The following is a 13376-nucleotide window of genomic DNA, read 5'->3' as shown; positions in this document are numbered from 1 at the left end:
TTGCCATTTTTTTTAGGTACTTTCCGTATTGAATTTTCCTCGGAGTTCAGTATTTTGGTGATTGTGCTTTTTTTCAGTGAAAATTTCAATTAAGTAATCATAGACCAATGTTTATCAGAAAGAAATATGTATTCTAAATGATAAAAACGGTTAATCTGGGTGAAATATCTAACATTTTTAAGTTGCGAAAAATGTAAAAAAAACCCAGCAGATATAATTAAGGAGGAACTAGTATATCAAAATTCAGAAAATAAGATGTGGTATGATTGCAAATGAGATACCTCTCAACAAGAGACTAAATTACACAGAAAATAACTCCTATAGATTACCGTAAGGCCATCAACTATGAGTAAAACACATATCGCAAAGTCAGCAATAAAAGGCCCCGAAATCACAAATGGTCCGAGACCACCATTATCGTCCCTTGATTACAAATATAGTCCCTAGTGTTGACAGTGGGTTACTTGCCATTAATTTTTATACCCCTTTCAAATTTATTTCTCCATGTTTAATGCCTCAAATTGCAAGTAGGGGGTGAAATTACACTGTAAAAAAATTTGGGTCCAGAATTTTAAAGGAAAGTAGTGATTTGGTCCAGCTAAAAAAGGTTTAAAATTAGCACTTCGGAAGCTGTCAAAAGATTTCAAGACGTCCTAAACATGAAATTGTCCATATTTTGAGTTAGAGACGATGAATTTTTCTATAATTTTGATATAATTTGTTCAAAAGTAGTACAACACACTGTAAAAGTTCCTGTGAGAAAGCGCATGTTTGATTTTTTAAATTTTCATTTATGTTCTAAAAAAAATGCACTACGAAATAATTGTGGTCTCGGACCAAATGTAAAACAATTCAAACAAGAAACCTAGCGGCCTAATAAATGTCCTTCTATCTTGTGATGTTACACTTTTGTTTATAATAAGGGTCAATTCGTACCTTTCAAACGTTGAAACCCGCTGCAAATGTTTGGAACTGTCCTAAGTAAAGAATCTGATGCTCAGTTGTTGTCGTTATGTGGTTCGTAAGTGTTTTTCGTTTCTCGTTTTTTATATGTATTAGACTGTTCGTTTGCCTGTTTTAATAGTTTGACGACAATTTATTTTGAACCCCTTTATAGCTTACTGTAAGGAGTGAGCCAAGACTCCGTATTGAAGAAATTACTTAAACCTATAATGGTTTACTTTTATAAATTTTGACTTTGATGGAGGGTTGTCTTATTGGTACTCATACAATATATTCTCTATGTAACACAGCAACAAAGTTTAACCACTGAATTACAAGCTCCCAATTTTGGACAGGCATATTTTACAATATCTTAATGATATGATTTTGCACATTCTGCACATGATATAAAAAAAAATTACGGCAAGGTTTAGACCATTGTGGCTCTTCTTATTTATTGAACTGATACACAGTCAAAGTCTCTATGATTTAAACAACTGATTGATGTAACTTTATAAGATTGATTTATATTAATGTGGGCTCTTTTGGTAAACCATGTACTTAAACCATGTCTATGCGGTATGGGCTTTAATCATTGTTGAAGGCCGTACTTTGACCTATAGTTATTAAGTTCTGTGTTATTTGGTTTCTTGTGGAGAGTTGTCAAATTGGCAATTATACCACATCTTCTTATTTACATGTACTTTACCATGTTGACATCTACTGTAATATCTGTAATTGCACTTATATTACTTGTGTATGTGTGTACATATGCATTATGAAATATGTATTTATTGCGTGTGTCTCTTGGCAAATACAATTTGGTGTGTAGTGAAATAAAAGATATATGGTATTGACTCATGTATATAAGATTTAAATAACAAGTAAGCTAACAGTATTTGAAATTAGTTAACAAAGCTGGTCTCACTGTAACCAGTAGCAACGTTCGTGGTTACCTCCCCATTATTTCTATCAAGATGATGATAGTTATCTTCGTCATACTTTTCAATAAGTCGCACAGTGTCATATTCATTCGGCGGTTGATTTTGGAAATGTCCATGCATGTTTTTTTGGGAGATATTCATTTTATCATAACTAGATTTAACTGTTGATGACTTGTCGTAATATCTCGCAGGTACATCAGTTGTGGTGTTATAAATATTTCCGGATGGTTTATTAGTAACCTTTTGGGAATGATTAAGGTGATCATACGTAAACTGTTCATTAGCTCTTTGATGTGGTCGATTCGAACATTCGGCAGCTTCGTTGATTTCAGTATACACGTGGCCATCTTCGGAAGTATTGTGATGTTGGTATAGACTTAACTGTTTCTTTTTCAATCTATGATAAAAGAAAATGAACGACAAAAGTTACAGCATATATTTTGATATCTCAAGGAAAAAACATAAATTAATTTAACAAGAGAAGTTATTCTTATGTGTTCATTGTAAGAGCTGGGATTTTCCCCAAGACAATATAAATAATGAATAGACTGCAATACAAAATGCAGGAATTATTGGCGTACAAAAGTGTAAAGAAGTTTTCGCGCCGTTGCCGCGGATAAAAACGAGGCTGCATAGGAACAGATGTAAACAAATAGTCATCCTTCAATCGGCAATTCTCGTGTGAATCTGTTTCTCTTCTTTTATCAGATGGAGGTACGGAATCGGCCAAATTGTGACGAACGAATGAGTCAATCCTAAAAAACATCCCCAACCAATCCGAAAACCAACTGGTCATCCCCTTATCATTCCACATTTAAAATCAACGGGTGAGTTAATAAGAAGAAAGCCTTAAAAACGAACTATTCTATTTGAGAGGCACTTTACTATTATTATAAACCTGAAATATTGACAACGAGATACGTTAAATCCTTTTATTTTTATCTCATTATTTTCAAATTTCGTCTGAAGTTTTTTACACCATGAATCATTTATAGTGTCTCAAAGACTATTTTCATTTTATCGAATTTTGACTCCGGAATTAAGAAATATCGACAGTTAACCGTCCCTGTGGTTGGACATCCTGGTTTCTGCTATTTCTACTGTTTTCTGATGATTTTGTTGTATACAGCAAACATCAAATTTCTCCCAAAAATTCTACCGAATGAAAGCTGTATTTTGATTCTTTACGTTGCTCTTACCAGACCGAGTAGCAATATGTTCTTCCACAGAGCCGGTCACCAATCGAAAATTTATAAATTATAAATTCCGGAGTCAAAATTTTGTTCAATGAAAAAAGCAGAATTCCAAAAACAACAAACCCGGAATCTTTTCTATTATCACAAGCATTTTGAATTGGTTGCAATATTTCTGGCGGTGGAATTCTTGGTGGAGCGAGGGGTATGCGACTGTTATCACTACAGATTTTTTTTATCATATTAATTATATTGTAGCATAACAAGCATACCATCGTTTATAAGGCGAAATCGTCCGTATGTGTGCATAGATTATTGTAAGAAAAAACCTGAAAACAACACGTTTAATAATTTCAATGCGTCCGAAGCGCTTTTCTAAATTTACCCTTACCAGGAACGGCCAAAGCGAAACATTTGAAATCCCAGGATGTATCAGTACCGAAACCGTTGAAGAGCTATATGACAAAAATACCCAAAATTGAGAGTCAAATTCATCTAAAGTCAACTTTGCCTGAGGGAATTGAAACCTTAGTTTCTTAATAATTTCAAAATTTATAAACGAACAATTTTAGAAAAGTTTGTTAAATCATGTCAGTACCGGAGTTCTGACCACTGACGTATGTATACTTGCCTCACACCCCAAACAATTACAACTATGAATACAGCTAGAAAGACAGAAACTACTAACACAACTACTACTATAACAACAACATTCAAGCCAGGATTATCTGTAAATACAAATATTTAGTATACATGTAAAATAATGATATCCATTTTTTCTGGAAAGTTTTGTTCAGTTGCAAATGAATGAAATTGTATGAACTGTGGGGAAGGGTTACAGTAAATGAATAACTCATAGCTGTGAGGATGAGGGAGCAGAGGTTAACCTGAGAAAACACTGTGAAAAGAGGCAAATCCGAGTTTGACAATGTCTATTCGAGGAGTAACAATCGACTCTATTACCCTTTCAAATATGTGTTATTTAATTTATCATCTGTTATGTTCAGTTATTACTGTCTATTAAATTTCGAATTCAAAGTAATAAACTACAAAGACTTGTACATAACAACTTTTCATCTTCAATACAGCGCAAAAATGACTGATCGTCTCCTTGAAAACAAACAGACTATTTGCCACGGAGTACTAGATCATGTATGTAACCAATCAAAATTTGGCATTTTGACTTAAAGTATATTACTATACAATAACATATAGCTGAACGGGTTTGTACCAATAGCAACAAATTTTCAACTGTAAAAAAACTGAGCTTGCCAATGTTTATATTTTCTTCGAGCAATATTACACTGTTTTATTTTGCACTTTGTTATTGGATTCATCATGTGTAGTTATCTGTTAAAATGTTTTTTTTTTAAGTTTCTTATTAATTTTGCCAGTCTTACTTTAAAACAAAATGGTCTGTTGTAAAAGTTTTTGAAATTGTTGGTTTTTGTTTTGCAAATTTTTGTAATATATGTTATATTTATTATACCATATAATAATAAAATACCTGTATCAGGATTTAAAACAAATTTAGGTCGAGCCAAACAAAGTGCTGGTAAACGTTTGTCGCATTGTGCCACAGATCTTATCAGTCTACCATTGCTACTGATCCTTGCAGAACCACAATATTTTGATTCTGGTTCAGGGTCTTTGAAACGGAGAAAGAAAAAAAAGTAAATTTGATTCTTGAATTATTATTATTTCATACCAGATTGAATTAAGTTTTCCTTCATTTATTATAGTTTCCTGTCTGTCGTCAACATAGCATTGTAATGATTTATTGGCTGACGTCAGCTGTTCCTACACTCTTACTTATTACCAACCTGTGCTTCGTCCTTTTTAACTTTTTGGATTCGAGCGTAACGGATGAGTCTTTTTAGACAAAACGCGCATCTGGCGTATATACAAAATTTAGTCCTGGTATCTATGGTGCGTTTATTTGCAGAAAAAAACAATTAGTATAAAATTTCTTGGATTTTTTTCTTCAATAAAATAAAATGAGAGTTACTTTTTTTGGCAATAGCATACTACAATAGATCACCGTTAGAATGGGAGCATCTATGACATAAACGAAACTTATATTGCTACATACATGTATGTACCATCATACGTTATTTCAGTATAATGATTTGTTTGAAAAAGTAAATGAGTTTCAGAAAGAGAAAATAAAACTTTATAAATTTCGTGAGTCCGAAGCGCTTTTCATTCATCAGACATGCCAAAAATACATAGATTTGAAAGTCAGGGAATATATAAAACGTATAAATCCTCATAAGAGCTGTACGTCCAAAAAGGACCTCAACAGAAAAGTCAAACTCAGTAAAGCTCTTGTATGCCTGATTTGGAACACACGTTATTAAGTAAATGGTAGTTGTTGGATGAAATATGTTCTTATCATCGCCCACAAATACAAATTAAAACGTTTATTCAATACGTTACTGAGTGCTAAATGTAGATGTTGACTACATTGTATTGACACTACTTACTGGATTCGCTCAGTTGGAACTTCTGTAAGCAAGCACTCGGCGTCTGTTGCATAAAAGCAGTTGTACTTTTTTTTTTGAAAAACGACGATAAACAAAGCTTTTAAAACCCTAAAGGAAGAATCAAAGTACTTGTTGCATGTAAAACTTGTTCCTAAAGTCGCAATAATTGCATTTCGGTCCGCTACTCAAAAATCCAAAAACAAATGCAAGCAATTATATTTGAATCTACATACTAACGTACAACACATCGTCTCCCAATAATAAACTGATTTCTCTCTAAAACTGAGTTATTTTTGCATAAAAAATCGTATTTAATGAAACATTTTTGTTTAAAGTCTGAACATGCAAGCACCAAAATTATACTCTAATTATTAGCAATTATGAAACTTATATAAGCATATTTACTTACCTGAGTAAACGTGAAAAGTTGGTCTTCTAATATTTGCAAGCCAATAATGTTCACTTGATCTTAAATGTATTGTCTGATTTAGAACCATTGAATATCGTGCTAGTGTTCCGCTAGAACAAGTACCAAAGGCCTTTGACCATACATATTTTGTATTTCCTGCTGTTGGAAAAGTGTGACCTGAATCAATATTCATAAGACTGAAGATTAAAACAGTGATTGCTAAAATTTTAAGATGATATAAAATAAGGAGATAAATATAATAGGGTATGGTTGTCAATGAGACAACTATCCACCAAAGTTCAAATGAAAAGGAACAGATTACTCAGAATAAACAGAAATACGCAAAGATATAACTAAACACAAGATTCTCAAACTATATTTTAGAGTCGCAAAGTAACATTTAACTATTTTATGTTTTTGAATATTTGCCTATTTAAACACACCTGGTCCCAAAAATGACCAGAAAGAAAAGATTTGCAAATAGGACAAGATCAATTAAATAGTCAGTTTTCTTTTAAAAGAGTTATTTTCCCTAAATGACGATTTTGACACATTTTACTGTTTTGGTCAAACACTATATAATAAAGATTGATTGACTGTTGGATGCCTAACCTCCCTATATAAGATACAAAAAAACTAAACATAAAATACCACCAATAAAAGATAAACTAATAGATTTTAGTCATGAATTAATTATATTCAAGTTGATGAGTGTCCATTGTTGAAGATGAACATATATGAGCTAAACAGGCTCCATTTTTATCTCGGAAAATAGAATTACAGAAGATACTCGGAAGAAAGTACAATGTAGAAACAGAATGATAATATCGATTTACAGAATAACCAGGTGAGAGAAAACAATCCAAGCGCAAGCGAAACAATAAAAAAATCAATCAAAGCTGGCCATGGGTGCTCCAGAGAAGAAGTGCAATTGATTTAACCTGTTGATACAGATAAATATGTTTGCGCTACATAAACCACTAAATGCGCAAAAAGACTTAAAAAATTCAGAAAAAAGCAATTTGAGTAATACATAAAATTGTGATTCTTAATTATATACACATGTAGTAGTGTATTTCTATTTGTTATGTTTCTAGCAGATACTTTATTCCATAACCAAAATCCAGGAATTATTTATTCTTTTTGTATGCAACTATAAGCACATATAAGAGGTTCTGAAGTGAGCACAATTGTTCCAAATTTAATTTCACACAAATTCATAGTATGTCGATGAAGACAACTAATATAGTTCATTCAAAGTGAATGTTTGGCTATAGCTAGCGTACCATTTTACATACCCCTCCTCACCCTATACCTACCAAATGACGCTTTTTTAACATCAGGTTGAATGAATGCCTAAAAAGCGAGGTAGGCGGAAGAGAAACGCATACCTTAAATCTAAATGTTATTGCATGGATACACACACTAGCCCTACCTGTTTGACATACACGAAACAAATGATGGTCGCAAGGGATGGCCTCGTACGATTTTACTCCTTGTCCACCGATATCATTCTCAACTACTGATAGACAATTCCCAGCACTTATGACATTTCTAGAAAAGACTACAAAATAAACATTGTTTATATAATATTTGTATTTTATACTAACTACAATGAATGTATTATATAATCACTAATCTCTAGGTGAGATCCAGTTGCACTTAGGGATCAGTAGAGTTTGATTTTGAGATGATGTTTCACTAAAGTTTATAATTTATTAAAGGTCTTTTTACCATAATTACTAAAATAAAAAAACGTTTTACATGTTTCACTCGTAAATACACCAGTTTCACTTACTATCTAAATTTGTTTAAAAAATTAACCAGACGTTTTTCTAATAGTACTGATCATTTTCTTGTTTTGATTATACGAAATTTTGAAGAAGTCAATTTAACCCTGCTATTACTTTAGATTAGCTGTAAATGGTACATCCAACACACTCACTTATATAGATACTCTTAAATGTAGTAATTTGTTTATTATGCATTTTCACTTTTTTTGGTCTTTTGTTTGTGCCGTATCTAGACCACTCTCCTCAGAAATTTGTTTTGCATCCTCTCATATACACATTTCAGTTTTTATCCAACGCAATCTTAGATGTGAACGTTGTTTTAATTTTGACTTGTCTATTTTTTTTCGTATGAGTTTGTAAAATATTTGCCTTCTAGTTTATATGATCCCTTCTATTTGGACTCAAACTTAAAGAGTATTCCTGCATTGCAGTAAATTGTATAGCCTTCCAACTACCGTTTTAATACTCGCATCACTGAAGAGACATTAATTGTCGATATCCAGTAATGGTTTTAGTTACTCATGTTTGAGGTATACTATCTTTTCCGCTAGTTATTTGTGATTCAGTTTAGTATTACATGTATTAAGAACCATTTTATTAAATCTGCTGTCCCAAATGGCAGTCGATTGGGTATAAGAACATCCATTGTTCGACCCTTTGCCCTCATCCCATATGGAATTTACTGACCCCATACATATCGTATAAGGTCACTAACACTAAATGAATATAATGATACTGAGTTATATATAACATATGCAGATGTGGTACGATTGTCAATGAGATAGTTTTCAACCAGTTTCAAAAAACGTGGATTGAGGTAATCTTCCATTGAACATGTTGAAATCAATAATAACCTATGCATTGTAATCTAGTTAGCAGAATAGCCAAGGCACTATTCATGAGATGTCTAAACAGGTTAAATCGATTCCTTCTCAAGAAAATATATCCAAGGAATTATATGCAAATGCTACAATGTAGTTCTAGATATAAGAAGATGTTGAATGAGTGCCAATGACACAACTCTCCAGGATGTCACAATTTGTAAAAAAGTAGACCATACAAGGTCAGAGTACAACCGTCAAAACGGAGCTTCGTTCACACCGAACAACAAGTTATTAGGATATAGAGTGACAAATGTAAAACCATTCAAACAGGAAAATAAGCGGTCTATCATTGACAGACTAAATTTGCCAAAAGTAGTTTACATACACATTCGGTCGTTATACATGTAACATGTGTAACTTCAGCTCGTCTTTTCTTTATGAATTTTTAAATGACAAACCTTGTTTTCTGTACACGGCATACATATCAAAATCATTGGTATCTACACATAATCCATTGTCATCATTCTCGCATTGCTTTGCCTTGCAATCAGGATTATAATCACCATTATTTGAAGGAAGATATTCACGCTGCTGTAGACAAACACATCGTCCTTGCTTTAAAAATTTAAAAAAAATTAAAAAAAAAATTAAAAATACTAAGAAAAAAAACCCTGATAGTTTCGTCATAAATATATGTAAAAAATATTTTGTTATCAAGTTTCAATAGATCACATTATTCTATGAAAAATTGAAGACAGAATTCATACATTTATAAATTATGTGTTTAAATAATGATATTCTTTCCATACATACACATACACCACTTAAGGTGGCTCGTGGGTACACAAATTTCAGCAAATAAATATCAAACCTTTATTTTTGCATTACAGAATTTATTTATTACACTATTAGTTATTACTTTATGATATGGTACAACAATCAACCAAAAAAATCGATTCGGTTTGGACCCAGATGACTTTTGAAAATGTTTACGTCATTGAAAAAGCTCCAAATTATCTCCCTTTGATGCAAAAATGTCATTTTTTTTTGCATTAAATTTGAAATATCTTTTTTAACTCATCGGTGACCTATATTTTTAATATTGTTTTCAAATAAGCTGTACATAAACTAAATAATGGTAAAATTTAAGCGATTTCTGTAATAAGTTAGTTTTTTTATTTCGATATTACCTCTATTTCTCCTATTTAAGTTATAAAAAAATTATAGCGAAATCCTATATTAGAAAACAAATGATTTTAATCACCTTAAATAACCTTAAAAGAAAATGTTATGTTTTTCTGTTTAAAAAAGTTTCAAATACATGTACAGTAGAAAGTCGAAGTATCCTAACAATTTTTTCCAAAAACTTATTAGAGCCTCGAAATAAATGGGATCGTAAGTCAGATCATATTTTCCCAATTCAGTCCTGTAACTTGTATTGTCTTTATGGGACATGTATGTTGAGATTGAACGTGATCTATCTGCATCAATAGTAAATGTACTGTTAAAAGTAAAATAATATACATGTACACTGTTTTTTACGGCGATGTGTATTTGATTAGACGAACGTAGTATCTTTGAACAAGTTTCATAACAATAACGGCTGCAATATAACACATCATTTACCTGAAGACCGATGACATCATATGTAGTACAAAGATGCAGACACTCTTTTATCTGCTGTCCTGATGTTACATGTTCGGGATTTCCAGCAATATCATCTTTAACTTGGAAACACCCTTAGGTAAAAAATGTATGAGTGTTGTTTTTAAACGATTTATTTTTCATTAAGAAGGAAACTGATTTACAGTAGTTGTCGTTTGTTGATGTAGTTTATACATGTTTTTCGTTTCTCCTTGTTTTATAAAGATTATACCGTTGGTTTTCCCGTTTGAATGGTTTTACACTTCTAATTTTTGGGCCCTTTATGATCCTTTATAGCTTGTTGTTCGGTGTGAGCCAAGGTTCCGTGATGAAGGCACCATTATAACACATCTATAATAGTTTACTTTTATAAATTGTTATTTGGATGTAGAGTTGTCTCATTGGAACTCATACCACATCTGCCTTTCTCTACTTATATTTTAATACTACAGTTACTCGCAAAGAAAAGCTTCTTTGGCATCTTTCATAAACTCAAAAGCTAATTTGGCAGCATTAGTCCTCATTTTCTATGTATTGATTCACCACTGAAAACTTCCAGAAACAGTAAACATACATATTCTTGTAGTTCTTTTTCTAGTTTTCTCATAAATATTAGACCGTTTGGTATCCCGTTTGAATGGTTTTACACTTGTCACTTATGAGGCCGTTTATAGCTTGCTGTTCTGTGGTAGCCAAGGCGCCAAGGCTCTGTGATGTAGACTGTACTTTTACCTATAATGGTTTTTCGTTTACAAATTGTAAATTAGATGGAGATTTGTTTCATTTACACTCATTGAAGCTCTTCTTAACTTCGATCTATCTATATACCTAAATATTCTATCCAGGGAGAATAAGTTACTTTAGCATCTATCCACAATTCTTCGCCAATGCCTCTTGATATATTTACGTTGTGTTCTTGTCCAATCATAGTGCAGTTGTGTTTTGCCTCTCTCCATGTATAACTGTTTCTAGTAACGATTGCGTTAGCTACTTCTCCTGTAAATGGCATCCGATTTTTGTTTATTACTTTCAGAAAAGACGTACAAGACCCTATACAGTTTTTCGTATATTTGCTTAAATATATAGCTAGTGTTCGAATTTCAAAACAAGTGTCTTTAATTTTTCTCTAAGGAATCTAAAAATATCCAAATGTGGTTTTATTTTAAAGAGCGTATATCAGTTTACATTGTAAAAAGCAATACTACTGATTGATGTTTATGTAGAAAAAAGAAAAATCACCAAAATACTAAACTCCGAGGAAAATTAAAAACGGACAGACCCCAATCAAATTGCAAAGTTAAAAGCTCAAATCAAAATCTAATAGAAAATGGTGGATTAAACCTCGTTTTAACGCTAGCTAAAGTTCTCACTTGTATGACAGTCGCATTTGATTTAATTATACTGTCAACAATAGGTAAACAAAACAAACAGACATAATTAGTAAGAATGTCAAAATTGTGGAACAGCTGTCAACATTGTGTAATTGCAATGTACCTTATTCACTATAAACAGTACTTGTACACCTATACGAAAATCTAAAATTTAGTTTAATCATAAAAATACAATGATAATAGTACGAGCTTTAAGGTGAAAACCCCAATGATATATGTATGTCAAGTATACAGTTTTGAAGATAATTCAATAATTAACTCACTCATCACATCATAGAACTCAATCTGTTTATACGTTTACGGAAACAGAAATAAGAAAATGTTAAAAAAAATATCAATAGTACATTATTTTTTTGATAATTCTTGGTAGAGCAAAGATTGCGCGAGTAGAAAAAAAAATCACAAAAAAATACCCGAAAACATTTTTTCTGAGATGGGCGAAGATTTAAGAATATTTGAACTTACAATTTAATAACTTTCGTTGTCGGAACGAGTGGAACCTTTAAAACATCGTTGACGTTACTATTATTCATAAGTGTTTTACATGTTTCAAGTGTTTACCGAATTTCTCTTTAGTACCTACTTTCGATTATCATAAATACATCGGAACTGAGTCATTCATTTTTTTCAATTTCTTGTGATATGTGATTTTTATGCATACACGAAATATTATAATTGTAGCTTGTTATACTGTTCTTCCTTGAACTTAACTAACACTTAATAATATTTATCCTTATATAGTTTAATACAGTGTACACATGTTTATCTTAATTTTCTTAAAATTGAAAGAAACAAGAAAGGAAGAATTTTAATATTATCATAAACAGATATAACACGTAAAGTAATTTTGTGATTCATTCTCGTTGTATTTTTTTTAATTTCGAATCCCTTATCTGCCTGATTCGGTTTTTATGGTTCTCTTCGTTTAGAAGATATATATATAAATTATATAAATATCTCTTCGTTTAGATATATATATAATTTCAAATAATTGCTATACATATGCCTCCGGGTGCGGGAGTTTCTCGTTGCATTGAAGACCTGTTGGTGACCTTCTGCTGTTGTCTGTTTTATGGTCGGGTTGTTGTCTTTTTGACACATTCCACGTTTTTATTCTCAATTTTGTATTATATAGATTCAATAAAATTAATTCTAACGATAAATGTCGAGTAAAACATACCTTGTATATTTTAAAATAATGAGAACAATGTAACTTACCTTTAGAATAATGAACATTTATGCTTAAACCAATTATTAAAAGTTTTAATAGAACCATACTCATACTGCAGTTGTCATCCCTAATACATTATCAATACTACATGTACGTGTTTCCTTGTTTGTATTTATAAATTGTATAGAAATTACTTCGAGGTCATCGAATTTTGTCTTTATTTCCTTAAACATTATAATCCATGCGTCGGTAAAAAAAAATAGCCGTATGTACATGTATATAACTATCTTAATGCTAACCAATTCACAAAGTACGTCATGAAATTACTTTGAGATCATGAAACCTTTTACATAAGTCGTTCGAAACGATATTCTTAATGTTCGGTTTTTTTTCATTATCATTTTACAATTGTAACCCTGCCCCCACGAGATAAAGATCTTTAAAACAGAAAATAGAAGTGAAACGTTTACAGGTCCTTGAAAGAAAACCATGTGCAATAAACATGGACACATTCATCACCATCTTACTTTATTTCCTCCTATAGGAGATTGACATAAGACAAAATACAAATATTATGTA

General features: G+C 31.6%; 1 protein-coding gene across 1 annotated transcript; it reads right to left on the bottom strand.

Annotated features, from left to right (window-relative positions):
• Nucleotides 1-1790: 1790 nt before the first annotated feature.
• Nucleotides 1791-12932, bottom strand: LOC134683954 (uncharacterized). Its single transcript, XM_063543263.1, has 9 exons — nt 12845-12932; nt 11064-11231; nt 10218-10330; nt 9050-9206; nt 7410-7538; nt 5975-6151; nt 4587-4727; nt 3711-3807; nt 1791-2283 (listed from the first exon to the last, which is right to left on the bottom strand). Exons 1-9 carry the CDS (start codon nt 12906-12908, stop codon nt 1848-1850), a joined length of 1482 nt encoding a protein of 493 aa, XP_063399333.1. The 5' UTR covers nt 12909-12932; the 3' UTR covers nt 1791-1847.
• Between the last annotated feature and the right edge of the window lie 444 nt (nt 12933-13376).

This window comes from Mytilus trossulus, chromosome 9, assembly GCF_036588685.1.
Source record: "Mytilus trossulus isolate FHL-02 chromosome 9, PNRI_Mtr1.1.1.hap1, whole genome shotgun sequence".
NCBI lineage: Eukaryota > Metazoa > Mollusca > Bivalvia > Mytilida > Mytilidae > Mytilus > Mytilus trossulus.
This window is presented reverse-complemented; position numbering and strand designations above follow the sequence as displayed.

What these genes read in the sequence shown, in the direction of transcription:
- LOC134683954 (XM_063543263.1), bottom strand. Translation starts at nt 12,908, where the DNA reads ATGAGTATGGTTCTATTAAAACTTTTAATAATTGGTTTAAGCATAAAT. An exon ending in AAATGTTCATTATTCTAAAG is followed by an intron (nt 11,232 to 12,844) that starts GTAAGTTACATT and finishes TGCCATTTACAG; the next exon opens with GAGAAGTAGCTAACGCAATC. An exon ending in TGTTTTAAATCCTGATACAG is followed by an intron (nt 3,808 to 4,586) that starts GTATTTTATTAT and finishes TTGTATTTACAG; the next exon opens with ATAATCCTGGCTTGAATGTT.